Source organism: Diorhabda carinulata, chromosome X, assembly GCF_026250575.1.
Source record: "Diorhabda carinulata isolate Delta chromosome X, icDioCari1.1, whole genome shotgun sequence".
In the NCBI taxonomy this organism is placed as follows: Eukaryota; Metazoa; Arthropoda; class Insecta; order Coleoptera; family Chrysomelidae; genus Diorhabda; species Diorhabda carinulata.
In genome coordinates, this window is record NC_079472.1 from 35,024,963 (window position 1) to 35,051,547 (window position 26,585).

Sequence of the window (26,585 nt, forward strand, 5' to 3'; positions counted from 1 at the left end):
CCGTCACTCATGATGATCTTTCGAGCCTTATTTACTCATTATAATACATAGAGATGAGTTCTAGAAGTTCTCTCTTTTCTATTGGTATTTTATCCATGACTTTTAAACCTATTCTTCAAATAGTGTGATGTTTGTCTAATGTAAACGGTTTTAAAGCTAATATATAAATATATCTTTTTTCAATTAATTTTGTTTTTTAAGATTGATTAGATTATCTTAATAACAGAAATCTATAATTTTGCTCCAATTGGTTTTTTATATGCTATTGCTTCAATTAGTCCAATTTAATTCTTTTAAATTAGTCGTTAAGCATTAGAAATAAATCACATTTCAAAAACAATAGTCTATTATAATTTCACAAATTTAATGGAGAAGTCAGACAAAATTATCACTCCATAAAACAAGTTACAGTCGACCCTATTCATATAAAAACATAATTCACGAAATTTATCGATGCATCCAACTTGAATGCCGAAGTAACAGAGAAAGCAAAAGTTGCTACTTTTCTCTTCTGGGCCATAATTTTGTTGGAAACAATGTACCACTACAAGCAGAAAACTAAAAAATGAATGGCGTTCCTTGAACGAGAAACACGAAGGGACATTTCCTTATAAGTTGGTATCGTCTGTATCGAAATATGCAGAAATATTTACGACTGGCTTTTTGTATTGTCAAGTATATGACTGTTATGTTGACTTAACATGCGTAAGAGAGGAAAGATATAGATCTTATCCACAAAATTTACATGTAATTCAATATTTTTAATTTTAAATGTACTATTCTTAGTTATAAGTCTGAAAAAAGAATATCACGGTAATCACTTCTTCAATAATTTAGTCTCAAAAGGTTCTCTCACTTTTGCTACTGGCTTTAAAGTCTGAAAAATCATCCTAGCTAACACATAAATTTTCTAACTCTCCTTACCAGATTTCTAGACGATAAATCGACGAAACTTAAAACTTCCAGAAACACAAATCGATTTAACACATTTCTGCCAATTGCCTTATCATCAAATTTCTAGATAAGAGTTCTGCAAGACATACAAAGAAGTGAAGAGGCTTTTGATAGATTCTGTTTATGATTTTAGGTCTCTTCTGATTTAGAATTATTTTTTTTTATAATTTTTTAGACAGATAAAAATTTTACGTTTCGGCTTTAAATATGATATCGACACTGACAATTTATGTATTTATATTAATCTATAGATCACCTACATCATAAATATCTCAATAAAAATTTTTTTAACGAGAAAGATTAATTTTTGCTTATTTATAACTAGTTATAGAGCTTTAAATTTTACCTAAATAATTTGAGTAGAGATGTTTAAAATACAGTACGACAGTTTTTTGTATCTAAGCCCAAAGAATAGTTTACTAAATGTCTCAAAGAACTTACTGAACATTGGGTTTATCAATAAACCAGGTGAACATTGGTACTAGACAATATTTATAAAACAACGTCTTAAATATAGTTAAGATATCTATGTATGTATTATAAGAATTAGATTATCATGAAAAAGAATTCAAAATCAAAATTTGCTTTCCCAATAAATTCAGTAGTAAGATATTGTTGTTTGAAATAAATAGCATTCCAGAAATAAGGACCTCGAGCAGCATTATTGGAGTGAGGTCCTTTAGGAAACGATTAAACGTAACTTATAACTACGAACAATTACAGACGAAATTCCATGGCATGTCGTAAATTCTGTTCTCGAGAGATTCACATCGTGTTGTTTTCGTTTTGTGTTTTTGTTTTACATGTACTGGTAAATTTCTCTTGAAATCGTGGAATATCTAACAAGCTATTAATTACATTGAATTTTTGTTCTAAATCATTAATCATATGATTTTGAGGAAGAATGTTCACGTGAGTTGAAAGAATATTATTAGTGAACGAGGATTATTTCAAGTGGAATGTTTTTCATTAAATATGTATATTAACGAATTCTTTCGAATACAAAAAAGTTTCACGATCCTATTTTTACAAAAATTCCTTGGTATGACACTAACACAACATGGATGGTTAGAACAAGAGATTAACGAGAGAACTAGAGTAGCTGGAAGATTATTCAATGCAATGAAGAAACAGCTTCTTGCCAAAAACCTAAAATAAAAAGTGGCATGGCCACTCACACAGAAACAAAAAAGCAAAATAGAGAAATGAGAGGAAAAGAACAGAGAATGAATCAAAATACAACAAAATAAGGACTAACACTATGAGATAAAATTGGATTTGTTCAGAGATTTTGTAATTATAAACATAAGTTGCAAACTTAAAAAAATCTAAAATATATAAAGAGAATATGAATAAAATATATAGTACTTACACATCTCCCTTCCAAGTACCCACGTCTCAGGTATAGAATTTACTTCTACTAGTACCGTTGGAGTACAAACCAACAACACCATCAAATCCGCCACACTCAAATTCACTAAAAAAATATTAGTACTATTCCTCATATCTTTCGTTTTAAATATCACTATGGGCACCATGACGTTCCCAATAACACCAAGACACATTATGATAATACAAAACACCATAGAAGTAGTTCTAATATAACTAGGGAAGACTGGATATATACCCTCTGTGAAATTGGTAACATTGTTGCTTATATTGAAGACATCTAAAGCCGAAGGGGAGTAAAGATAGTTGGAGGTAGTAGCATTTAAATCAGTTATAGATAAAGGAGTTGCATTTAAAACAGACGTCGTGGAAAGTGACGTCGTTGTTGAAATCATGACATCGTTTTAGTGATGAAGTTTATTACTCATTGGATAGTAAGAGGGTGTTGACTGGATAATCCTTGCATCTGAAACAAAATAAATATATTTTAAATTTGTGTCCTTTTTACAATTTATAATTTAAAGCTAAACAAAAACGAAGTATAACAAAGCATTTATTAATTGGCTACAAAATCAATAATTTTTTATCAACAGAACAATATTATTGCGATGATAAGTGTGATTCTTATTTTATATTTCGATCAATTCATGAAATTAAGTCTATTTAACATCCAATCCAACGACAGTTTTTGCAGAACAAGTACATGAAAACAAACGGTTATTTATTTCTTTGCCATTAACTTTCATGTAGCAACACGTGCACTAGAACAACGTCAAACGGTCAAGAAATTCGTAAAACGTCGGAGAATACGCAAAAATTTAAATTTCAAACGAACTAGGAGATCAAGTCGATGGGCCATTCACTATTGAGCACTGATGTGGCATCGCTATCGCAAACAATCTTCTTCGTCAATGATTCTTAAAACCAGAAGAGTACTTTTTGCATGTGATACATATATTTTGGAGATATCTGAGAGCAGTGCTTCGAACATTAGTTGATATACATAGAAAATTCTGTCAATTCTAATGAGAGATATTAAGAGAATCAGGAAAAATTAGTTCAGATCATAATTAATTGACCAAAATCATTGACCAAAATCATGAAGAACAAACAATTTTCGTAATATTGACTACACTTTCTACTGAAAAAATATGTACTATCATCCATAAGTAAACTTTAATATAATCAAGCTTATTCACAAATCCAATAATAGATCTATGTTTTCAATTCAGATCAGATTCGATCAAAATCGAGCTTGTAGGTTGTGAATAAATGTGTCGAAATATCTGAACCACAAACCCTAACACCTCACAGTGAGCCATTTGTATATAATAGAACCAAAATATATATTTATAATTCTCTATTTTCCAAATTCTTTGAATAAATCTTTATTAATAAACTGTTTATTGTGTATTATCTTGCCTCTTGAGCGTCGTCTCATAAGATTTTTCCTTTCCCATATTAACAAATTCTATTCGTTTAACATGTTTATCGATTTGTCTTCTAAAGTACATACTACTGATTCAAATCATCAATAATATAAATGAAATTACAATATGTATTTCGATATTCAATTTGTCCAATCATATATGAGAAATACAATTTCAGGTAATGACTGTTGGATAAATATTTTGTCTTCTTACTTCTCGAACCTGATCTTATTTTTATTTTGTTGGATTGTTTCATATCGACAACGCATTTTCTGTAAAAACCAACAGTTTATATGACTTTTATTTTATCCCGTTTAAAATTTTATTACTGATGACAGTTTGATCAGTGCACAGTAATTCGTGAAAGCCTCATTTGCAAATAGCCAAAGTTCTTCGCTAAGAAACTTCATTATATTAGGAGATAAATATTTTGAAGTGTTTTCATAATGTTAGTTACCTTCTATTTTCTAATATTTGTTCTAATTTCATAAATAATAAGCTGTTGAATATAATCTTGATATATTAATAATTCGGAAAATAATTTAGTACGAGCAAACATAATCAGTAAGTATTTCAACATTTGTTTACAAAAAACATCCAGAGAGCGACACTCGATATATAGGTTAATAATATTTTGATAGAGAATTTTGATAAAGTTGCACACATAGCTAAAATATGAGAAAAAACGTTTAGAATTCGCATAGATTTAAAAGTTTATATTAAATTAATTCATCCAAAAATTAACTTTCAAATTCATATTGCTGCTATAGAAACTTAGACTGGACCCAAGAGATCATAGAATTGTTACATAAGGATTAGATGGTCAGTGTTGGATTTGTATTTTGCATTTGTTTTTCTGAAATAAGAACTACTCCAGTTGAAGCAATGAAATTAACGCTATCTACAATAATAAAGGCACACATCTAATGGTTGCGTAAAATCATGCGATAGAAAAATTTTCACAAGAATTAATACAATTCAAAACCACCGAAAATCTTAATTAATTATTTCCCAGACGATAAATACATAAATATTCGAAAGCTCGGAAAATATATTAAAGTTAGTACACTTTGGTGTTTCATTGCCACGTTCCCAATAAGAAACCGCTCTTATATAGGCCCAAGGCTTGGAGTCGCTCTAATGCTTTCCCCCATCTATTTTATACATGGCTGGTTCACGCCAGTTGTCTATTCCTATTCTTTCTTAATCTTCTCTGCATACTTCTATCCATTTTTTCCGTAAACACCATCTTTTTCATTTCGCCCCTTTTCCCCTTAACAAGGATCTTTCCATCCAACTAACTTCGTCCATTTTGGACCATCCAACGGAGTTTTTTTTTGCTGAAGACATATCCCATCTCAGCTTGACCATATAGTGCTTTGATATCTGCGTTCGTTCTTCTCCTCCATTAATTTTGATCCTGCACTCCTCCGAAAATCCTCATTAGTACCTTTCTCTCTCATATGTTTATTTTGTTTTATTCTTTTTTGTTCATGACCTCACTCACTCATTGCCATACAGTACCATTGTTTGTAAAACTGTCTTGTAAATGTGTAACTTGATGGCCCTTAATAGTCCTCTTAGGGCTCCAAACGTTTTGTTCCCTCTCGCCAGTCTTTTGTCGATTTCTCTGGTTTCACCTCTTTCGTTTGTTACTATCTCTCCCAGGTATTCGAACTCCTGGACTTTATCAAATCGGTACTCCTTGTTTTGTTTTGTCGTCACTTTCAATTGGTTGCAGCTATTCAGATCCATCCCCATCTTCATTATATTATATGTAATAACATACAAAAATTCACGATGATTAGATGGTCAATTGCAACATTCTAATTTTCAGATTGCAATAGATTGTAGGCAATTACTCTTATGACACAATTCTAATGAAAGGGAAATATTTTTTTAATATTTCAGTTTCAGTAAACTTACTACTTCAGAACAATCGTTAATTTCTCTATTCATTTATATTTATGACATTTATTCAAAAGCACATATTTTGCATATTACGAAATACATATTAATTTCATAGTAAAACATATACTACTCTAAGTTGCCACCCTACAGAATTAGGTTATAGGTACACTTCTTCTTCTTCTTCATTTTCATCGTAGGTTTGGACTTAGTCCTGTATTTGCATGAATGGTTGCCTAACTGCAGCTGGAATGATGAAGACCAGCTTTCATACCATCTTGTAGGTGATCGGGATGTATTCGGTTTTTCTCCCTTTACAATCTTCTCCAGGTACATTTCTCTCTGCATTTATTCATTTATTTTTTGTATCCACTTTAGCTTCTGGAAATATGTAAAATTTACACTTACTGTTGTTTCTGCTTCTATTGTTGCTGTCAATAACGTAACAATTATTATGAACCATTTTTCGTTAAATGTATATAAGAGCATGATTTGACGATAATTTGACCACATCGAGCGCTTTGATCGAGTCAGTTGTCCCCACTATATACTTCGCTCCCTGCTTAGAGCTATAGTAACTATATTATATTCAAAACTTTTAAAAAAGATTCCGGTCAAACTTTCTTCGGAATTAAGTTTTCGATGTTCTAAATCTGATAATAGAGTTCAGTAATTTGACAAATATATTTGAATACCATTTGAATATTCCCGAAACTAGTATATCAGGAATTGGGAACATCGTTCTTTGTGGTTCTTGTTATAGGTATCCAATTTTATGGCAACAAAAGCTATGTGTAGATTGGAAAATAGATAGAAGTTGGTTAATAAACTAATCAAATTTTTTTTATTTTCCCGCTTTATTTGAAATCTATAACAATAATTACAAAAAGCAAATTACGTGACTACACTATACAAATTGATATGCTCAGAAGAAATACACTTTCTCTTACAGCTATAATCAATAACTAGATCACTTAGGTTTGGCTAACACTCGTTTAAAACTACTAAATAGGTAGTAAGGAATATGTTTCTTGAGTTTACGATGAACTGTTGATTGCACCATCAGGTTAGATACCAGTCTGTTTGGGTCGAGGCTTAACCTATTTTTGCAACTTATGGATAAGTTTTTTATTTCCGTTGGCACATGGAGGTCACTAGTTATGACAAAGATTGGTACAAACTATGGAACATCTACGATAATTCGTAGGACCCTGAATTTCAATATTGGATTTGGCTTTTGATCTCCACAATGAGACTCCTTAGGTCCATATGGGCTTGAGGATTACTTTAATTTGATTTCCTATCTATGAGATAGTATTAATCCCTTAGTTTCAAACCCAATTGTATACGTTTGGTGAATATGTGTTTCCTCTAGGTTAATCGCTTGACCAGGTCTGTGTGGTAGGGTTTGATTGTTTAGAGTGACTTCTGCGAATTTACCTTTTTGTCTGTTTTGGTTGAGATGGAACTGTAATGTATTTCATGCAAGAATCTCTGCATTTTGCTAGTATAGCGGTGTCATCTGCAAATGTAGCTGATAATACATTGCCGTGAAGATGAGGTGAAGCAGACAAATGAAAATAAAATAATAAACATTTTGTTGTGAAACTACATGATGTATAAACTATTATATTGGCTGATTATTTATAACACATGATTATTTTGCAATTATGAAAATTCTTTTAGAAAAAAACTAAGTATTACATATATCATCATAAAAGGTAGGTACAATATAAACATAAAGTAGGTTTCAATTGGCTTCACTCTACTTGTTGTAATAGACCATTCGTAAGTGATTCTAATCTGCGAAGTAAAACAAAATATTCTAAAAGAAAATGGATTGAAAATTGAATTATCAATCCTGCACATAGTTAACCAGAAAACATATCTATGTCGTTTTCTCTTTCACTGTGTAAGTTAAAGTATTATCAGTTACCAGTAAGTATATGGTAGTTGGTGCTTTTGAGAACATGGAATATGCAAATATTATTTATATCAGAGAGTACGGAAATTATTTCAAGCGTAATGGAAAGATAGCAAGAAAATTAGGTCATTTCTGAGACATTCCGTTTTTTAACTCAAAGTATTTCATTTACAAATTTAAAACCACAAGAGAGAATAATAAAAATTTTTATCGATAATATTCACTTTTTCATTAATTTAAATAAGAAACTAGAGAATCAAGGAGTATTGGGAAGTTTTGTCACACTAAATCCTACAGAGTATTATTATATTATAAAATACTCTCTCAGTTCATTAGATAAGACAGAATTATTGAATTTTTGGGAGTACAGTGTGGTTCTTTTCCTATTATTGAGTGAATGCTGTACTAAAATCGTCATCAGTACAGATTAAAGACACTACACGAGAAAACGTTGAAAATAAACTGATTATATGTCACATAAAACCAAAACTACAGTCAGTCTACAACAGTGTTTCCCAACGTGAGGCCCATGCTCCAAAGGGGGGCGAATTGTTTTTTGAAAAAGGCAATATGAAAATTGAGTCGACTTTCGTTCTGGGTCATTTAAATCCAACGCTCCAAAATATCAACTGAGTGCTGGAGTCGTAAAGTAAACTTCCCTGCGGCAGACAACAGGCTCCGCAAGGAGACTCGGACTTCTATATTATTCCACACCTTACAGTTGGTGTTCTTAAAACTATTCTGGACGTTCCTTTATTCAATAAATACGAGGTCTGGCTATTAAATAAGGCGATTGCACGCCTAGAGGGAGCCCTAAACGGGTGGGGGGAAAAACCAGTAGTACGTTGGGCATCTATATACCTTGTCTATGCACGTCCCAAAACACGTGTCCGTCACTTATAATATTTGTGCAGTAGCGGTTTGAAACGAACGTGTTTTTCTCGTGCGAAAATCATGTGTGACGAAAAATAGGAGCAAAGTACCATTCTCAAATTTCTCCTTAAATTGAAAAAAAACTCCGACTGAGTGCTATAAATTGTTGCAAGATTCCTATGGGGACAATTCTCTATCTCATACAAGTGTTTTTGAGTAGTGTAAGCGCTTTAGTGACAAAAACAAAGGCCAAAATTAACCAAATTGTGCCTGTAGATCGTCGTATGAGCTTCCGGATGATTGTCGAGGTAGTAAACGCCGATAAACAAACGGCTAGAAAAATTTTACACAAGAAATTACACATGACAAAAGTCTGTGCGAAGTTGGTGCTAAAAAATCTGACTCCTGAGTCAACGAATCTGCTCAGATTATCTAGAAAGGTTAGGAGAAGATCTGCTTTGAAAGGGACTCGATTTGAGTGGATAGAAGCGGTAAACCAAAAAAAGGCAGAGCTCCTGAATGCGCTCACCAAAGAAGACTTCCAATACTACTTCGATCATTGGAAAAAACGTATAGAAAGTGTGCGTCGAGGAGAGGGGAGTATATTGAAGTGGAGCATTCGAATGTAGAATAATTTTTATAATAAAACCCTTTTCTTGTTTCTTGATTCCAAAAATATGAAGTGACTTAAGCCGCTGTAGTTATTATTGTTAATCATTTAAATATTCTACCTGATGATTTAAAAGATTGTTATTTTAAGTCAAATTGATTTATCAACATGGATGGTGCAGGAAAAGTTAGTGGATTTGTTAGATATTATCAAGTATACAGTATCAAGAAGAACTCACAGAATTGCAAAATGATGAGTCAGTTAAAACTTTATTTAATATGAAATGAGGGATGGTATGGCTTTGTGAGGAAACAGAAATCAAATATTTACTGGTAAAAAATAAAATATAACACAACGTGAAGGCAGGAGACTGAATCTAACCAAACTGGAACTAATATAAAATCTTTATGGAGCAAACATTAAGAAGACATATAGAGAAATTAGTATTAAAATTAACTAATTATTTCTTCCTGAAACCCATTTTGAGTTTGTTCAGTAAACAATTAAATTTTTTATGTGTGTTACACAGGAGGGCACGGGAATTTTAGAAAGGCTAAAGTGGAGCATGGCACAAAAAAAGTTGGGAAACACTTATCTACAGCATATGCATTTTCTTATTTGACTGCTATACAAATAAGATAGTACAATTCAACAATGTAGTCATTCAGGGAAAAATAACAAATATTTAGTTATTTTTTTACCGGAGAATGATTTTCTTGAACATACAGAGATGTAAGACGCAGGAGTATCTGACTATATCTTTATAGGCCCTAAACAATTCCTACTATATTTCTGTAAAATGATTTTATTAGCTTAATCGAACACCAACGGAAAATTTATTAATATAGAACTTTATTCAATATTATAGGCATAAGTTGAAATTGCATATCTTGGTTAATTAGTGTTATATAGAGGTTGAGATTTACTACGTATATAAATGTTTGTTTGCAAAAGCGGGACATTTTCGTTGTCGTTGGGAAATCGAAGCAGACAATCTTAAAGCGAGACAATTTTAACTAAAGCGGGACGTATAGTCACCATAATCTTCATTTATTATTAATATGTTTCATAATTACAATGTATCTAATTTATCGGTAGAAATATGATATGTCTCAAATTTCACTCAATATTATTTGCAATGATTTGTCTATAAATAGAATATTGTTTTCAGACACAAGAGGATATTTTCACCTAATGAAGAATTATTATAATATGTTATTATTAGACATGATTAAACTCAAAAACAGATCTTTGATCCTTGGATATAGGTTATATTCTCCTTGTATTTGTGTTTTTAATTGTGTCTTTAATTGAAGGAGAATTATTTTACTTCTATTGTTCTATAGAAGATGGAGGATGTGAAATACCAAAAGATATAAACAGAGCTAGAAGAACTAATTGTAATGAACACCAATGAATAAAAAAAGCAAAGAAGAAACTGAACAAACCACTAGCAAAAATAATAAGAGTTTGTAAACATAAAGGGAACAATGAAAAATAGGAGATTATGAATTTGGGGAAGTACAACACATCAAAAATCTAAGATGATTAATAGGAATGAGGAAACACGTTCGGAAATAGAAGAAATAACGATATAATCGATACTAATATACGGCGCAGAAACAATGAAGAAAAGAGTTATAGTTTATTCCAAGGTATAGAGTAATAAAACCTCATTAGGTATGCAAAGGGACCACAGAGTGACCCAACGAATATTTATAAGCCACCTTCAAAGTTTGGCATTGATTTCATTGTAAAATTCTTTCTTTTTATCAAGTGCAGGTAGTACTACAGGGTTTGGGTCAATATATGGGTTTAGCCTATTGTTATCCATTCACAAACACTGAAAATAGTGTGCCAAAGACGTGCCGATAGGATACTCATAAAAAGGAAAACCGAATCTGAAATAGGGTTGGAATTAGGCAGAGGCACTAATAGAAGGTTAAACGTAACTGTATAATCTACTACCTAAGTAATCCCTACACAATATTTCGATATTGACACTTCAGGCCAGAAAACATACTGAACCGAACTGGACGGAATTTCCCATTTTATTACTCTGTATCTTTCTGAAACAGACATAAGAATCGAGGACAAAAGATTGATGAAAATGAATACAAACAACATAAGAATTATAAAATAAAAGAAAAACTTAAAGTAAGTGAGGTCAAAGATCAAAGTGATTAAAAGGAATAGAGGAAGATTTGAGTAGAAAGTATACTAAGCGATGGAAAAAAATTCGAAAGACAGGATCGTATGAAGAATAACTAGTGATATAGAAAAGTAAAACGATAACGGAGATTGATTTATCCCACAAAAACATTACGCGGCTAACCCCAATAAAGAGTCCATCGAACTACATAATAAAAATTATTTTATCACAATTTTTAGAGAATACTATATTTGGATGAAATCAACCTTATCATGTCTAACATAAGATGAACCAAGTAACGGTGTTAATTTTCTACACTTCTTCTTAGCCCGTATTATTTTTTCTTCAATGATTCTTCATATATTATACTCCATTAACATATTTCGTTACTGCGAGACAGTCAATTAGGGGAAATTAATGGAGGATATAAATATCATCTCTTATCTACTTACATCGCTTTTCCCAATAACAATAAATAAAAAACAAAAAAAAGGATAATTTTCTATTAACCAGGATTACACTCACAGACTTGACGTTACTTTTTACTGTATAGTGCGGTCGTAAAACTTCCTTTATCCCCCTTTTAAAAGATAAAAGATAATCTCAAATCTGAGTATTTTGAAATCTATGACTGGCTTTAAAAATACATGAAAATTATATGCATTACAAATCCCTGTATTTACGTATATACTCGTATGTATTTGAATTGACGAATTTAAAATTAATTTGTTACAGCCTCGATAATTGAATATAAACAAAAAATAAAAGTTTAAACATAATTTTAGCAAATAAAAAGTTAAATGATGTAGAAAACAATCTTTATATTCTAATTTCTTTACCTTGGATGGTTAATAATAAAAGCAATTCATCTGTTGAAAATCGAATTATAGTAAATAAAATAACCTGAATCAAGAATTTTGTTGGTCACGGTTCAAAATAATGTCACGGAATAATTGGTAGGTTCGCAATCTCTGTCCATTAACGATCGGGTATATTCTTAGTTGTTCAATATACACAGTAGTCTTCGCAAAATTTGAGTCTTTTGAGCCACATTTTTCTCTAGGAAAGAACGATACATCAAAGGAAGCTACATTGGAATATTTCGAGACTCGCGAGTCTAAACGACTTGATATTTCAGAAATTACAGTACAAATGAGCATTGTCTAGTGAAGCAGCCAATAAAGGCTTGTCCAAATCCATAATCGCTTCTTTTTTATTGGTAACGTCCTTACTCCACAGATGTAGCTCCGAATATCTGTAGTGTAGATACAAATGCTACTCAAGGAATTTATATACTATATTATATACCGAAGTAACTTCTTCACTACATGTTATTATGATCAAGAGGTTTAACCTCATTAATTTATAACTATAGTATTATTTGCAACAAATATTCATGTAAATGGTCGTGACATAAAGCGATATCTAAACACTGCAGTTATTTTTGAAATCAAAACTTCACTTTTTTAGAACATTGGACTTTGGAGCCATGACGAGGAGTCGTTACTGGAATACTTTTCATACCATCTCTAAGATCGTATGCTTATAGATAACTATCATCATTACATCGTCCATATTATCTTTTCATTCTCTTCGAAACAATTTATAATCACAAGTACAATGATGAAATTGAAAAAATCTACCTCAGAATTTGTACTGTATGTAACCTAACCATCTTTCTTAAGAAATATCTATTAAAACATCTGAATAATATGAACTGTACTTCGATCCAAAAGATCTATTACTCCCCCTTTTTTTGATGTGGCACTAAGGATTTTTGCAACTGATATATCAGAATGTTGAATTACTCTAGATGTCAAAGATCTTTATCTTCTAATTTGTACTCTCCTAAGTGTAATGCTATGGAGTTTGTAGTTTCTCAAACTTGAAGAGAATGTGAATAGAATCTGGACATTTCATCCTCTATTAAAACTAGGTCTCCATTGTCTCGACAAGACTCTCAGAAATATCTTTGCTTGTCTCAATCTATACAAATTGTTCCAGTAATTATCTATCTTCTTTTCTACTTCATCAGCCAAGTCCTCAGAAGGGTTCTGGACCTACGAAGAGTTTATCCATCCTAACTTTAGTCCTTCTGCTATTCAATATCCTTCCATTCTTTTTTCCTACCTCGTTTAACTTGTTCAGGCATTCCCAAATCAGCTTAGATCGTATGAATTTTGATGTTGATACGCTTTTTCAGTAAATTGTTCAATAGTGTTTTGTTGATCATTCTTTTATTATGTGATATTTTGAGTTTTACTACTAGCCGTCTTCTATTTTCTGATAATAATATGTTGGTTTTAATAGTTTTGCATCTATTGATTTAATTTAATTTATATCTCTCAGTTGCTTACTCCTATTTTTATGATGGAAGATTGATGAACATCGCAGTTGTGTGTTCGTGACAGTAGTACGCTGAGATTATTTTGATGTCGCAATTTATTTTCAAAATAATCGAAACTTTAGGAATGTTCTATTCAACAGATGACTATTTCTAATGAATTATAGTGATCTCATGTTTAACAATGTCGGTAACGATTATATAGTATATTTTTCAAATATTTTTTCATTGAGACCAGTTGGGATAGAATATTTTTCAATAAAAATAGGTATTAACTAATTAATTAACTACGATAAGTTTGACGATTCCTCAAATAATAATTAAAAAAAATTGATTTGTATTTTATTACAAATAAGAAGATATTGATATACAAATTTAATAATCTCAACGCACTACTATTTTCTGATCTTCTTTTGCGTCCTAAATATATATAGTGGTCTTATTTGATATACCAGAATTGGCGCGTAAATTGAATTGAATCCATAAAAAGTAGTTCGCTTGAGGTGGAAATGTTTTGATCAGTGCAGGTTTAATTACATGGTACTTATTTACTACACGTCTATAAGCTCCTTTTTCTTTTTACAAATCATCTGTAGCTCGGCTTCAAACAGTACTACAGGTTTGCGGTTTGGTATACTCTTTTTGGACTAAGAAGTAAATAAACAAAGTAAAGTTTCTACCTCTTGCTTCGTTTTGCCTATTTCACACTTATTTTTTCAGTTTGGACGTTTATGATATTGATATTTAATCATAGATATGATATTTCGATCGATTTTGATGCTGTATTTTTTGGCGTCATAGGAGCTTCTGCATTTTAAATAGATATTCCTAGAATTAATTTCTGATTATATTACTACTTCTGAATGTCTGGTTACACAAACTTTTTCTTTTTCTTACTAAAAGGTGTGTGTTCGGATATGTGATTTTTTGATAAACACAAACACGACCCCACTAACAAAAGCGGCTATATTAGTCGGGACTGGTTGAAACGGGTAAGTGTTTATCTCAACACATGTATGAATTATTCTAGTTGAAATGGATACTGGTAGATTGCAATCCATTCTACAAAAATGTCCAAACCATGTAAGATGTTATTTGTAGATTGTTTGCAATATAGAACTATAATAAATCATTTCCTTATTTTCATTACGTATTAGAATGTTTCTGATAACGCCTTTGAGACAATTTCTGTTGCTCGCATTTTACTTAGAAGATATCATCATTTTAAATGCTTTTTAGATCTACGCGTATAATTTCAAATCTCTTCAATTGTTCTAACTGCATTTCAACGATTTATATAACTGACTTGTATTCGTTAACTTTTCTGTTACTGAACCTAACGATACTCCCTATCTTAATCCTTTTTTTTCTCTTTTCTCTCCTGCTATCCTCATATGTTTTATCATATTGTTTCATAAGTACATCCAATATTAATTGCCAAATCAACTTGAGATTCTCTTTATTTTTTCAAGGAACACTGTCAAATGCCATTCGAATGTTCACATACCCTAGGCATAAAACATACTACCTGAAGTAGATGCAGTGTTTCAATGGTATTTTTGATCATACCTGTATTTGTCTTAATAAAATAAGTTTCTCGGTTGGGCTTTTTATGCATCTAAATGTTCTTGATTTTAGGTCTCTTCTGTTTCAAAATTAGTTTTTTTTGATAGCTTTTAGAAGCAAAATAAATTTTGACGTTTCGACTTTTCCTCAAGTCAAAATTTATCTTTCTTTTAAAAACTATCAAAAAAAACAATTAATATATATACAGTATGGTGCAAATGAAAGAAATAAATTCGTTATTTCGTAAACCGGCGGCTTTAAGGAAAAATCCTGAAACTCGTCGATTGTTATTATAAAACGGGCTATTCGTTAGGACACCTTTTTATTTTTAACGTCATCTATGATGACGTCATCGCATTTCTAAATGGAAATGTGGGTGTTGTAATACATTATTTGAAAGGTCTTTTAAATACCCATTCAGCTATATCAATATGTACAGAAATAGACTTTAGTATTTGTTTAAAAAATTAATAAAATCTTATTATTACAATAAATATTTAATATATATTACTCATTAAATACAACGAAACCTAAATTAAGTGCTCAAATTGTTTACCTTCAGCTAAAACACAAAGACTCTTCTCGAGCCTTCTCTATAACTTCCGGAGTTATTTATGCAATCTCAATACGTATCCTTTCTTTGAGTCCATTGATATTTTGTGGGCTATTTTGGTACATTTCACTTTTCAAGTATACCTATAAAAAGAAATCAAGATGAGTCAAATCAGTCCACCGATTTGGAAAGACGTTGTTCAAATAGTAACGCATCAATACAGCATAGTGGGGAAGCGCACCATCTTGCTGCAGTCATAAATAATTTCTGTTTGGAAACAGTTGGTTCAATTCAGGTAGCAATAAGTTTTGAAGAAATTCTAAATATCGAGAACTTGTTAAGGTTTCTTGTTAAGTATGGCCCAATAATCCTATGATCTATTATTCCCGCCCAAACATTAACTTTCTCTGGGTATTGAGTACGGTACTCTTGCATCCAGTGTGGATTTTCTGTAGCCCAGTACCGATAAGTTTGACGATTGACTTGACCGTTTAGTAGAAATGTAGCTTCATCAAAATTTCACAAAACTCAAAATCATCTTCCATAAGCTCTTGTACTACACTTACTTAGCTTTCTAAGAACTGGTCCATGTTATTATCTAATGCTACTTGCCGTGAACTGGTATGGGGATTATCTTGAAAGGCTAACAGAACATCTAGTTATTGGTTTTCTACTACCTTTAGGGAGGTCTTTCACCGTTTTTGTGTGATATGTTGATAAGGTAACTAGATTTTTAAAAAAGGTAAAAAGTAGGTAGATAGGGCATTTCAATGCCAGTGACGGCCTTTACAAAATTTATTTTTGTGTATTAATACATGCATCATTCCAATACTTAATACATTTTATTAAGAAATCTGTTGAAATTTCATAAATAATATTTTTATGACAATACGCAAATCAATTACTGTACATATTGATAAAGCTGAATGGGTATTTAAAAGATCTTTCAAATAATGTATTACAACACCCACATTTCCATTTAAAAATTTTAGCAATGACGTCATCACGCTCATATAGATGACGTAAAAAATAAAAAGGTATCATTAGGAATAGCCTGTTTAAAAATAAAAATCGGTGCGTTTCGGTATTTTTCCTTAAAGTCGCCGGCTTACGAAATATATGAATTTCTTCGCGATTGGTACTGTAGAATCTGGACTGTAACTTTATTTTTTCTTATCTGGCAATTCATATGAAGTGAGTGTTTACAAAATGTCAACTTGTAGTCATTGAACAAATAATTTTACGGTTGAAATTGCTAGAGTAGCATCTGTTTATTCAGGCAGATGGATTGCAATTTCCAAGACACACAAAATAAACGACGTGAAGTGAAAATGCATGTTTACATTAAACTGTTCTTTTGTAAGACATTCGCGTTTCTCTGTTACTGGAAGATTTTAAGATTCTATGAATATTAAACTGTTTGTTCCAACCTTTATATGTGTACTTAATTGAACATAATTTGAAAAAAAAAACTTATTCAATTAACATCTACATTTTAAAGGCAATCAAAGACTTATTTTTCTATGGTATTATTATTAGAATCAGATAAATAATATTTTTTGTAAGAAAATTAGTTTATTTGTATATAAAAATGAAATAGAGATGAACTCAAATCTAAGAAAATCGTTTCTAGACGTCGGGGAATACTTTCTATGCACAAACTTGCATGTTGTTTGCAATTCTCCGAGAGAAACGAATGGATTCCTTGGCGATATCTCATTTAGTAAGCTCCCACAGGTTCTTTATAGAGTATAAGATATTGCTCTGCAGCCTTCGACAACGTTTAGCAGGAATAAATGTTGTAGAAAATAAAAATAAACTTACTTTACCCTATTTTTTCATGTGCTGAAGTCTTACCTTACAGAAGATACTTTCAACTGGAATATAGAGAATCACACACATGTAGTACCGATAAAAACTGGGGTACCAAAAGGGCAGTATGCCAGGACCAATTTTTATCTGCTTTACACAGCTAGTCTTCATGCAACAGGCATTACTACCCTAGTCACGTTTACATATGATACAGCTATTCCAACCCCACATAAAAACGCTGACACTACCTCCAGATGTCTGCGGTACCACCTCGATACAATAGATAAATGGATGAAGACCTGGCGCGTCAGAGCGAATAAATCCAAATATGTCGATGTAAACTTCAACCTCAAGAGAGATGAACAGTTGTCCATTACCCCAAAAAGAAACTATGAAATACCTTGGTGTCTAGACCGGCGCCTAATCTGGAGTGAACATAGAAGGAAAAAGAGACTACAACTTGGTCTGACTTTCAGGAAAATGTACTGGTTGGGATTCAGCAAGCGACAGGAACATCTTAAAGCTAGAGCGTTTTCCATCTATAGTGTTCAAATCGATAGACAATGCTCCGTGGTATATTTCCAACTACGTACTTCCATGAATAAATGTTGTTTATTATGGAAGTTCAGTTAACTACACATTTCTGGAGCTTCTAATTTTTTATTTATTTAATGATTGTGATAGTAACTTTATCGTGTTTTACAGAAATCCACTCAAACAAATTGAAAGTAGGAATAAAAACCAACATGAATCTCTCATCCTTCTCAAGAATTTGAACCTAACAAAATCAATGGAAATTTTTGTAATAACATTCTATGAAAATATCCCATCGAGTTATCGGATATGGATTGATTGAAAAGAAGATGAAATATTTCAACGTTTCAGTGACCGACATTGTTATCTTTCATTTTTGACAGTAAAGTTTATGAGCAATAAATATGTTGAATATAAACTGCATAAAAATATGGAAAACTAAAATGAAATCCTCGCATCTGAAACATTGATACTAGAAGTTGAAATATAAACTATAACATTTCTTTGTCAATATATGATTGCCATTGTTTACCACACTTTATTTAAGTTACTTTGTTACTTTCTCCGTTGAGATGGAATTTTGTAATGAAATCTTCACTTTTAATTGACCCATTGACTTAAAATGAAGAAAATATGAAGAGAATTGATTACTTAATTTTAATATGGAACTCATATTGTGCATTTTTGTAACATAAATCATGTATACGTAGTGCGGACAATGAGTTTTTAGCCTAACATAGAATGAAAAGTCATAAATACATTTCGACAAACTTTTCTAAACGTCTGGTTAAAACATCTATGCCACTATAAAAATATATTGACACAAAATGTTCGTACATCGCCTGGTTATTTTCATCGTCGCTGTTTAATCTTTTACCCATTATCTTGGCCTTCGGGTTGTAAACAAAAAGTAGTCTGACGGAGCCAGATCAAGGCTAAATGGTGGTTGTTAAATATTTGTGAGGCTATATTAATGTGCAGTAGCCCGGGTTATCCCATCGATAATAATTTTTTGGCGCAACTGCCAAAGTAATATGCCGCGTTCACAGTTGTATTTGATCCCTCAATATCAATAAAAAGGGTACCCTCACAGTCTCAAAATATTGTGGCCATCACTTTTTTTGGTCTATAGCTTCATTACCTGTTGCAATTGATCTTATTACATTCTCTTGATCCTCGCGGTAAAGCTCTAGAAATCGCTCACAATATTCTACTCGACGATGCTTTTGCACTGTGTTAAGAATTCAATGCCCATGTAGAATCCTTAGAAATTTAATGTTTTCTGTAGTAACCACCGTCACAGGACCTCCCCCATTTAATTATTGAAAATGATGTCAAAAATAACGCGACTTTGACATATTTTTAAAAACAACTTGACTGAGTGGTCGTTCGAGTTCTACTATGATGAAATGGATCGAAGTAAATTTGTGTGAAGCTTGTTGAGACTTGTCACTAAAGCGAGTATAAAGATTTTTGCGCACGCACTCTCTTTACTATTTGACCTCAAGATATAATGAACCGCGCTATAAACCTTTTTTTAAATAATATTCCGAATGTAAAATAGCTTCGATAGATCAATGGCGCGCGAACATGGCTGATAGGTTGATAGATCATGGGGAAAGTGAATAAAAAAGTTTATTTAACAACATACACATGTGAATTTTTACTTGAATCTACTTAAATCACATCAAAGAGACCTGAGAAATGTCTATTTGAATACGCTTTTAATTAAAAGTCACCAAATACTGCTTTTGATATGCCAGTAACCTCTTATATCTCTCCAATCTTGATGTAACCATCCCCCATTAGGTGAGTTGGTTGTCGTAATTTTCAGCCGCCGTGTGCATTCAGCTGCCCAAATTTTACGGTCGAATATGATGGTGCAGAGTCTCCGTACACAGTCTAACTCCTCTTTTCATTTTCATATTGCCTTCCAAAAAAATATATTTATTTACAGCTCGATACTTACTCAATTTTCCACATTTTCCAGAAAACAGAAACTGAGAAAATGGATAAGATTTTAGTGTAAATCTCTAAACGCATATTTAAATATATTTTCCAATCTCTATTCAGTGCTGACATCCTCAAATTGAGGTTGGCAACATTTCTGACAGTCCTCGTAAGCTAACTAGATTGACTTCTCAGGACTATTTAACTTGTTAGAAAATTATCTAGATCTGTTACTTAAAAGTGACTATTTTATTCTCTTTCCGTGTGGTTAAGCTAGTAAAGTCTTTCCATTTTATGAATCTCTTTGTATCAGATTGTACGTAAATGTGTTTATGTAGATCATGCGATAACCATAAGTGCATCAGGTAACATAAACACCGTTAACAATGGGTGTTACTAGTTATTAGACACAAACCAGTCATTATTATGATTTATCACATGTTCTAATCTATCGGAACTACATAAACGCTGCTAAATAATAATAATAATTACTCTTGACAGCTGTGGAATTAAATTTGTTTGTTGGTATTCAAACTAATATTTCTGAATAGATGATTCCACTTTTGTTTAATAAATTTTATATTGTACCAGAAATAAACGATGTCAATTAAAATTATGTATTTAGATGTTTCGTACGTCAAGTTCTACCTTGTTCATTAGAATATAATTGATAATGAATTCGATGATTCAATTCGCGGATTATTTGCTCACAGATATTCTGAAAGTTGAGTGAATAGTTTCAACTCCAAAAAGAAAACGTAAACTTAACATAATACAAATTTTTCTTACAACTCAGAAATGGGGTTATATCATTCCGGCATCAAACCCGTATTAGCACCAACACGTTGGCGCAAGATCAGTCTATTGGCACTAGTCTTAATAAAAAATCTCAACTACTTCAAACTTTCTATATATATATATATATATATATATATATATATATATATATATATATATATATATATATATATATATACCAACGAAACAATATACATGAACACATTATATACAAAATGGAAAATAAACCTAGTTGCGCATGCCGAATCTCTAGAAGCAGCGTAGCTTCGCTAGAGATATCTAGTATGCTATTAGAACACTAAGAAGGTTATTATAGAAAGACAACTTGGAATTCACTAGGTCAGACATTGTTCGGTCAATAGTCGAAAGATTATTGTTTTATTGAAGAAGTTGTTGAGAATTCTGTTAGAGGGTGAAAAATAAGGTGAATTGAGGTGTACATGTATTATATATGTTAAAATGCGACGGCTTGGCACATGACACATGGCGTAGTCGTCATAAGCCGATGTGCTGTGATCAAAAATCAACAACTAAAGCAAGAAATGTCGGACATATTTTTAGACCAGATCTACATTAGGAAATTGATTTGATTTTTCCGATAGTCTTTAATCCCAAATATTCTATAAGGTATCGATGTTCTGCTCCTGCAGGAGCTCTTACTCTCATGAGTTATCTAAAACGAAGTGCGTTCGTAATTTCGCATAATAAAAGTTTTTTCCGCTATGTCTATTCATTTATCCTAAATTGCTATCAATTAATACATTTTTTTTTCAGTTATAAAGCAGAAATTGGTCAGAAGGCGGTCAATAACAACAAAACTAATAAATGTTTGGATAACCATAAAACCTTCTTCAAATATCTAATATAAAATAGATATTATCGGGTAGATAATTTCAATGTAAAATTTATTGAAATACAAGAATCGAGTTTAACATGGAAATCTGTGTAACCTTGAACTCAAACAACTTTTTTCACGTAAATATTTCTATTTTCTTTAGCTGGAATGTTCAGTTTACTTCAACAAATAGATGTTCAGGTAGAAAAACTAAACAAACTCTATTTATATAACAATTATACTCGACAAAAATAATTACTTGTAATACACAGTGGCAACCCGGAAACAAAGTTGACAAATGTCAGTTGTCGAGCATGTTTATATTTCAATTAAGCGTTGATCTAAAACGGCTGAGGATGTTTTGAAGTTGATATTTTAATGTTTTAGAATCAGAATTGAAGTTTAATCACCCGATTCGACTCTATTCGAAGTTGTTAATGAATCTATTTGGTTTATAACTGCGGCAATATTTCAAGAAAATTATTAAGTTCCTGTTACATCTTTTTGATTCGGTATAGATACTAAAATATGACAAGAAAGACCGTACTTACGACTCATTTTTTATTTATAAAGTTTAATGGTAAGATGGATTCCTAACGAATTGAGTATACATGGGTTTTTTCATAATTTAGAACCGAAATTTAATTTTATTAAGACATAATGTAGCAATTCTTTATATAAGACAAAATACATGGTGTTTTTTGGGTTTTTTGAGTAAAAGAAAGTATGACTGATTTTGATCGTTGTAGTTATTTCTCCTTAAGACTTGACGAATCAAGTGATAAAGTTGATACAGCTCAGTTGGCTATTTTTGTAAGAATGGTATTTGAAGATTTGAAGAAGAGCTGGTAAAGGTTGTGCCGCTAACAACTAACTGAAAATAATATATTTATTTAAAAAGCTCATTGAATCTGAAAACTTTTTGTCTTACCATTGAATCATACCCCAGCAGTCACTGTGTGGAAAGTTCTTAAGTATAAACAATGTCATGAAAACAATTGTCGAAATAGTAACTAATTAGAACTAAGAGTTAGAAAGCCAGTATTTTGATTTGTTGCTTCATACAGAAGTTCGTTGGCTTTGTAGAAGCAGAGTTTTGCAACGTTTCAAAGAGTTGCTATTTGCACTGGTGAAATTATTGAAAGATCGGGGAAAGCATCTCACCGAACTGGAAAATCCCACATAGCTACAAGATTTTGAATGGCTTAAACTTGCAGCTCAAGGCAAAGATACGAATATCGGTCGAATTATTTCAGATGTAACATTATTTCCAAAAAAAAAGCTCAAACTGTATGAAAAGAAGATAACCCAGTTTGAATACAAGCACTTTCTCAGTCTGAAGCAGATTGTTAACAAACAAAATCCTCCACAACGACCCAGCAATAACCACGAATTCATAGAAATTCTTTCAGATTTAAGATAACAATTTGATCAACGATTCCAAGATTTTAAAAGCATATTGATTGTAGCACAGTTCGTCATTTCTCCCTTTGTAGAGATCGAAATTTTGCAGCTTCTATAGTAAAACATTTTGATTGAGATCAGGCTGCAGTTGAAATGGAAGTTGTTGATTTTCAGAATGACCTCTATCTAAAATCCCTCTTTACCACTGGAAATGTCTGGTCTCTGATCCCCAAAGAAAAGTATCCAATTGTGGTTCAAGTTCAGCTCTACATACTTGTGTGAAGCATCTTTTTCAAGTATGAAATTCATTAAAAACAAATATAGAAACAGGCTAACTGAACATTTGGGCAACTACATCAGAATGGTGACTACAAAATACTCTCCAAACTTCAAGAAAATACTTGATGGTTCCACTCCTCTCATTGAAATGAACATTTAAACTCTTTTCATTACACTTCCTATATATTTTGATTAATAATAGAAATAAATGTTCGTTTCTAATGAACTGGTTTACATTCCATTTTGTGTACTTTCTTTTGCCCAATATTCCGAGGTATTTCACTATAAGGATTATAAATGCTAGGATGGCTCACTAAATCAAAAGTTTGGCGACCTTTGTACTAGAATATAAGTCACAAAAAACACAAAATGCCTTTTCTTAATTCCAGGATATTTACTAACGGTTTAATTTGTTGCAGGTTCAGACAAACAGTGTAACATTCTAGATTATTCTGTTTCCACTAGTTTTTTCATACATTTTTGTCAAAGTCATGTTATTTCTGTACCTCAGAGTTAGAGGCCGTCAAATGGCATCTTCTCTTTACTCATGGGTAGTTCAGGAGTTAATGGGTAGTGCAAGCCCCACTAAATTTCTACATGCGGCACACATCCTTGTACAAAAAGCATTTACAAGTAAATTAATCAGCTTTTATAAGGGTTACCATATTGAACACTTACTAAAACTAAGACTAATCTGGTTTTGGTCTTGGACTTTCATCACTAATAATATTTAGTTGAAATCATTTAGTGTTTGAACTTAGATCTAAAGACCTGAAAGTACCAATAGAACTGATGAAAATTTACATTACTAGAAAGATCTACGTTGTTCAACATGATACTGAAATTGATATTACGAAGAAACGGAATAAAACGGCTGGAACACTAAAAATAAAAATATGACAGTTGTTAACAAAAATATCGAATCTAAGAGTAAATGAGAAGAAATCCAAGTTCAGGAAAATGACCTATTCCAAACCAAATTAAACAAACGGAATTTTAGCAAATCCACAGTTACTTCTACCTTCGACCAGCAACTTATCAAAGACAATGGCGATGAGGAAGGAAGCATAGGAGTAAAGTTAACTAGGGGAAGTAAACAGGCAGTAATAATAAACAAGATACTGTTACGAACTCATCTCCGCCCTGTGGGATGGTCCTGCTTGGATATAGTGGAATTCTGAAATACAGCGAATGCGTCGTCTTTGATGAAATACCCGGAATTCGTTTGATCTTTGTTTTTATATAAGTTTTTATAGCAAGCGGTTTATTTACATTATTACTTTCGAATAATTTTTTATTATTTGTTTTATTCCTTCATTTTTCTAGATCTTTTATTTTGGGATATATAAGGAGTTTTTGTGGCGCAGTCCAATTCAAGTTTATAATAAATATTTATATTGAACAGATCAAAGTAATAGAAGAATTCAAATAAATTATTTAAGTGAGTAAAGTGATAAGTGAATATTATAAGTTAGTTAAATGTAGTGTATTTATTAATTAACCCCACGAATAAAAACCATATAAATAAATAAGGAAAATTGAAAGTTGAAATTCGATTTCTGTTGTTTGGGATACAGAAATATCTGTAATATTTTATTTTAATTGTCACACAGAATTTATTTCCGTTTATAGTTTTTGCTTTGAAATTTAGTTTTCCAAAACAATCACTTCACTTCCTTTACTCTATTGTTTAAACAGAACAGGTATCTGTCTCTGGAAAAAATTGCATACATTTTCATTGTCTAAAATTTTTGAATCTATTCAAGATATCATATGAACAGAATACTTTCAACCTCACATTCTTCCTGATTTTTCTCTATTACTGATTCTAAGGTTAATTTCCTGTCCATTAGAGGATTTTATACTATATAGTACTTGGTGTTGTTTTGTAAACTCGTAATTTTGTTAATATGTTTTTTGATTTCTAAATACAAATTACGTAACCTAATATTTCTGGATAAACTGTACGATATATTAATTAAAGAATCATATTGGCAACATTGACAATTTTATTTTATTTATTCGCTTATTTATTAAAATTCTGGAATTCTCTTGGCAGCGTTTCGGAATTTTGTTAGTTTGTTTACTTATATTTTCATTTGGAGACGAAAAGCAATTATTTGAGATTGCAAAGCATGTTAACGAAAGATATTGGCTGGATGTATCAATAATTTCATTATAAACAAACATTGATAATAAAATAAATAAAATATTGATTTGTATACATAATAAGATTTTTCAATAACTGATAATTTGGGGTGAATTTTGCAGATATGAATTATACGTCATTGTGAAGTTTTTTAGATTGATGATGTTGAAAATAGTAAAAATAATTTTCAACTTCTTTCATATTTGTAAGTCAAATGTCTAATTAACATAACCTAAAAACGGGAAATGGTCTAACTTTAACCAGCTATCAGAATTTTTATAGATTTTGTCTTAGAATCAGTTTATAATTTGAAAGAAAATAATTAAAACAAATTTATTGAAATAAAGTTATGTTCAACGTAAAAAAATACAAACAAGAAGAGTTGAACATGTTAAATTTAGAATTTAGGTTGTAAAAATATAATTAAGTTGATTATAACATTTAATAGGATCTATGCCTATGAAACAATTAAAATTTTAAATTATGTATTAAATGAATATTTAGAATATGAATAATAAATTATCTAATTGTATATATGAACTATTGAGAGACAGTGAACCAAACTTATATTTAAAAAAAAACTGGAAAATTCATAATTTTTTCAATATCTGTGGTATCTGTAAAACATTGAATAGTTATAACTGGGCAAAAGGTACGGACATACAAAATAGAGAAGAAAGTGGGAGAGACTCTCTTACCGAAAATATTCATTTTCTCTCTCGTTCAAGACACTTTATGAATACTGCGCATGCTTGAGAATGCGCAGAACCGAACTGGAACCTCGTCGGAACAGCTTCCGACAGCTTCTTTAGAGATATCTACGAAAATTTAGATCAAATAAATCAGATTAAATCGTTATAAACAGTCTTAAATTAGAATGTTAAATTTTTATATTTTCATTGTTATTAGAATTATATGATTAAGTTGTTCGTAAATGATGTCAATGTTTCGTATACAGTGTAGAAATAAGTATTTTTGGAAATCAGTAGCTATCTATACATCAAACGAATTTCATTATTTTGTTACCCCGGGCGAAGATTCTCCTGGGAAACTATAACCAGGGAAGATCTGTTGAATATATCAACATAGGCAAAAGTATACGACTACTATCAGGAACAACT

At 31.3% G+C, this 26,585-nt stretch overlaps 1 protein-coding gene across 1 annotated transcript in view; it reads right to left on the reverse strand.

The window, feature by feature from the left end:
* The window catches only part of LOC130900800 (growth hormone secretagogue receptor type 1-like), a 158,634-nt gene that overhangs the window by 123,064 nt on the left and 8,985 nt on the right, over window positions 1–26,585 (reverse strand). The window contains exon 2 of the mRNA XM_057811677.1: window positions 2,327–2,809. Within this exon, the coding sequence (XP_057667660.1) occupies window positions 2,327–2,738 (412 nt within the window). The 5' untranslated portion in view covers window positions 2,739–2,809. The remainder of the gene's footprint in view (window positions 1–2,326; window positions 2,810–26,585) is intronic.